Source organism: Penaeus japonicus, unplaced genomic scaffold, assembly GCF_977035675.1.
Source record: "Penaeus japonicus unplaced genomic scaffold, GWHDUDI00000001_assembly GWHDUDI00000022, whole genome shotgun sequence".
In the NCBI taxonomy this organism is placed as follows: Eukaryota; Metazoa; Arthropoda; class Malacostraca; order Decapoda; family Penaeidae; genus Penaeus; species Penaeus japonicus.
In genome coordinates this window covers 4,129,009-4,134,008 of record NW_028234424.1, presented here as the reverse complement: position 1 = coordinate 4,134,008, position 5,000 = coordinate 4,129,009, and the positions used below count along the sequence as shown (strand labels likewise).

Below are 5,000 nucleotides of genomic sequence, written 5' to 3'. Positions count from 1 at the left end.
CACGTTGGATCCATATTGCTTGGGGTATCATGCTGCATCCTCATGCCCCAGGTCGGCGCCGTCGTCACAGCCTGGTTCTCGCCTGGCGAATGCACAACCGCAATAGGTCTATAACGTGCGTTTGTTCATCACTCACTCATCATTCATAATCCGTTATATGTATATTGATATATTTTTTATGATGGCTGTTGATATAGTGTTGATCTTTATCTCGCTTACTCTCTCTCTCTCTATCTATTTCTCTCTCTCTCTTTCTCTATCTATCTATTTATCTATTTCTCTCTCACTCACACTCTCTCTCTATCTCTCCCCCCTCACTTTTTATCCCCTTCCACTCTCTGTCTCTCTCTATTTATCTATCTCTTTCTCTCTCTCTCTCTCTCTCTCTCTCTCTCTCTCTCTCACACACACACTCTCTTTCTTTCTCACTCTCTCTCTCTTCCCCCCTTCTCTCTCTCTCTCGCTCTCTCTCTCTCTGTATATATATATATATATATATATATATATATATATATATATATATATATATATATATATATATATATATACTTACACACACACACACACACACACACAAACACACACACACACAAACACACACACACACATATATATATATGTACATTATACATACATTTAGACAGACAGACAGATCGCCGAAATGCAGTTGCCTAACTAATATCTTTGTCGCCGAGGAAGCCGTTGCCCTTTTGATGAACCAGCTCGGAGGCGTCACCATGTACTTCAGCCCGCTGGTGGTGAGGGCCCCCGTGGAGGGCGTGCTGCCGGAGGACATCCGCGCAGACATCCGCGGAGACATCACGATCCTTATGTACATCCGTGAGTACAGCCTCGCCAAGGAAGCGTGCTTTTGGATTCAGGATTCATATATAAGGATTTTCCGGGTTTCCTTACTTACTGACACACTATTTTGATGCCACAGTCCTTTCCGAGGGACGTCTTCTTGGTCCTGGGATTCATGCATGAGGATTTCCGGGTTTCCTTACCCACTGAGACACTATTTTGATGCCGCGACTGAGTCTAGACTGGTGTTTCTCATCCTTGTTTGAAACTTGGGTGTTGTGACTAACTTAACTAACTTGTTACTAACTCTAGGTATTCTAGATGAATGACGCTTGGGTTTTTATTTTAGTTCTCTCGCCTCAAAAGGGTCGCTGATTCTCCCCCTCCCTCTCCCCCCCTTCAGATTTCGGCATGAGCTTCGTGTTGTTCTTGTGCGTGTTGTTCTACTTCCCCGACGGGCCGCCCTCCCCGCCCTCCCCCTCGTCTCAGGAGGAGAGGGAGGATTTCGTCACGAGTCTCAAGGACTTTCTCAGGTGAGGATGGCCATGGCGAGGATGGTGTTGGTTATGATGAGAGCAACGGTAGTGACCTTACTGTCAATGGTAATGGTGGTGATAACTGTAATGACCGTTATGTTATATGATCATGAAAATAAACATGATTATAACAATAGTGATATATAAAGTACTAATCATGGTAGTGATAACAATCATGATGTTAATGACATGGTGGCCTCCTTTCGGGCAGGAATCCCAATCTAATCCTTCTAGTGGTTGCTTACGGAGTGTCCTTCGGCGTGGTCGGGAACTGGCTGGGATTCATGACTTACTCACTGCTGGAGATCGGCATTCATCAGGTGAGACACTGCCTATCGCACCTGTCAATTGTACCCGTGTTAGTTCGTGCACTTAGTTGGCTCCTCTTCCGTATATTGCGACCCTTTAGATCCGGTTACACTAGCCACTGCTACCGGGGACCCCGTTCAAGCAAGTGGTTTTCTGGTGTTCATCCCATCGGCATTCATAGAAAAGTAACTTAAGACTCCTTTTTATTTACTATCTGTTCCTAGGATTAGACTACATAAGTGACATGCCATATCAAAAAAGGATATCTTATGATCCCAAACAGAAGCAGATCCCTGCAGACATGTCTCTTTTTGGAATTCCTCACATGTTACATCTGTCCTGGAGAAAATAAGGTAGTGGGACATGTTGAGGGATACTTGTCGTTTCTGCAAGAGAAGGAATTACAAAAAGGGAGATGTATTAGGTAATGGAGCTTCAATGGCCGAGCTTAATAAATATTTCATGACTTGGATTCCAGATTTTTTTAAATATTAAAGGTTGGATTTTTTTTTTTTCAATCAGACAGAGAGACAGTATTTTAGAATTTCGGCCAATGGTCAATTTCATAATCAATTTTTTTAATACCCCTTCATTATGTTCGTTATAGGAAAAGTGTTTTGTATCAAATCAGTGAGACAAACTGCCTGGTGTCTTTGTGGATTGAGTTTTTGTTCAGATAACCATAGGTTTTTAAAAAGATTGTATGTCTTTACGTCTTATAAACAGCTCCATAGCCAATTAAAACTTATAGCTTGGAAAATAGTGTCTTTGATTTTACTGGCAATTATTCTTAATGTTTCGATGATTATAGATAATTTACACAATAATTACATGAAGATATTATAACTGAGCCAATACGCATTAACATCACATAGTCAGAAGTTATTACAGACCTACACTTTAGCTAACATTAACCTGCGTCTGTAAATCATTTTGTGGCGAGAAATATAAGACATTACATTTATCTAGCTGCGTGATATCGGCAAACAGCAAATGTTGAAAAATTGTCTCCAGTACATTTAGCCATTTAATTGACTCAATCAAAACTTTAGAAGATTAAGTAGATTCTTTAAACGTATTTTATAAGTAATGGAGACATAAATCGTATATTCACGTGCAGTAAAAGAACAGGTCCGGAAACCTCTGAATGAACAGCTGTTAATACCATTATATTTTGTTTGATAATTATTATCATTATCATTATTATCATGATTCTTTTTGTTATTATGATTTTTATCATAACATTTACTATCATTACTAATATTATTATCATTATCATTGTCATTATTATTATTATCATTATTATCGTTATTAGAACTACCATCATCATCATTATCATTATCATCATTCTTGCCATGTTACTATAAAGATAATGAACTATATTCCAGATTCTAGATATCTTCCGCTGTATTAATTAATCAATAATTAATAATTATGTTATTTCCCACACCTCCGCGGAAAGCAAGCCCAGCTGTCATATCTCTTCATAAACTCTTCCATTTAGTAAAGAAAACCAATTTGGAACATTTTGATAACCTTCTTCAGGAGGAGACAATGGGCGTGGCGATATCGGCCACCCTCAGCGCTAGTGTCGCTGCGTTCGTGGCCGCGAGACTGACCGACAAGATGTACGGTTTCCTTAAGGTCACCATCCTCGGCCTCCTGGCGACCTCCTTCGCCTTCTTCCTCTGGTTCTTCTTCCTCTCCACGGGGGTCATCGCGCCAACTTTAAGTTAGTCATATATATATATTTATATATATATATATGTGTGTGTGTGTGTGTGTGTGTTTGTCTGTGTGTGTTTGTGTGTGTGTGTGTGTATGTGTGTATCTCTCTCTCTCTCTCTCTCTCTCTCTCTCTCTCTCTCTCTCTCTCTCTCTCTCTCTCTCTCTCTCTCTCTCTATATATATATATATATATATATATATATATATATATATTTATATATTCACCTCATGATAGAAGCATTTCTACGATACACTCGTAAGTATCTTACATGAAGAGAATAAAGTCAAACGTAAACAACCATCGCTGCCACCAGTCGTAAATAACCGGAAGGCTCCAGTTGTTACCAGCGCGGGATCGCATTGTAAACAGCTTGGCGCCCTGGCTGTGAGGCGGGGGGGGGGGGGGGAAGACAAAGACGTTCTCTTGCTTTAGCGATTTATTGGACGGTCCGATGGGATATCCAAGCGAGCTGAGGCGGGGAAACAGGGAAAGGAGGAGGGAGGGGGAGGGGTGGTGACAGAATTTTCCCTTCGGATGTGCGGGTTTGCGATAAAAAACACCGATAATAACTGCGCTCACACGAAGGTTAAATTTAGGGAAGAAAAAGGATACGAAATCCTCAGTGCATTCCCCTAACACAATAAACAGTCACGAGAGAAATAGAAAAATATCACAACGGAGAAATTCTTAATTCCCAACGACCCCTAAAAAAAAATGAAAAGAGCGGGTGAATTAATTGAAAAAAAGCGACTTTGTGAAAGAACAGGCAGAACAGGGCGGTCGTGCGCGCAGCATTCTCACTTGCAACCCATGGGCGTATTGTAAGTAGGCTGGCCATGGCTTGAGGGCCAGCTTTTTCCTCGATGGTATGGGCGGGCGGGCGTGGGTGAGTCTTCTCCATTTTCGATGTCGATGGTAGCGTTCGGTGTAGCGGCTTCTTCGGAGATGTGAGCCCGGCATCAGAAAAAAAAAAAAAAATGTGATACCCATAAGCTGGCACCAGTTGTAAAATGCCATCGAATTCCAAAATGGAGAAGACAGACGTGCTCTTGGTATAGCAATTGGGTGGCCCGGCAATGCACGTGCTGTGTACGAGCTATGTATTCTGCTGTCCTGCTCTGACCTCTCCTCTCTTCCTTCTCTCTCTGTTCCTTTCTCCTGCCCTTGCCTACATTCGCAGATTGTATAGTGAAACAGGTAACTTTATCACTGAATTGATAGTTATATAACTAGATATCAAATAGATGAAATATACAGCAGTTTTAGAGATTATTTCATGTTTGTTAAAATTCAGCATCGTTTTCATTATCAGCATAATCCTTGTTATTGCTATTCTATCGTTGTTATTACTGTTATCATTACTATCATTATTGTCTTTAATACTATTATCAATGTTATTATTATTGCAATCATTATTATTATTATCATTATTGTTATCATCATTATTATCACCATCAGCATTATTATCATCATCATTATTGTTATCGTTTTTATCATCATCATCATCATCATTATTATTATTATCATCGTTGTTATTGCCATTATCATTATTACCATCATCATTATTACCATCCCTGATGTTATTATCATTAGCAATGTTATTGAATGGCAAAAACAGTCTA

At 40.1% G+C, this 5,000-nt stretch overlaps 1 protein-coding gene across 2 annotated transcripts in view; it reads left to right on the top strand.

Moving 5' to 3' along the window:
- Positions 1-5,000, top strand: part of LOC122244864 (solute carrier family 49 member 4 homolog) — a 12,035-nt gene that overhangs the window by 5,526 nt on the left and 1,509 nt on the right. For both annotated transcript variants that reach the window (XM_086549322.1, XM_086549323.1), the window contains 5 exons: positions 1-106; positions 700-840; positions 1,208-1,337; positions 1,552-1,660; positions 3,195-3,381. The exon at positions 1-106 is cut by the window's left edge and continues 7 nt beyond it. In XM_086549322.1, the coding sequence (XP_086405448.1) occupies positions 1-106; positions 700-840; positions 1,208-1,337; positions 1,552-1,660; positions 3,195-3,381 (673 nt within the window). The remainder of the gene's footprint in view (positions 107-699; positions 841-1,207; positions 1,338-1,551; positions 1,661-3,194; positions 3,382-5,000) is intronic.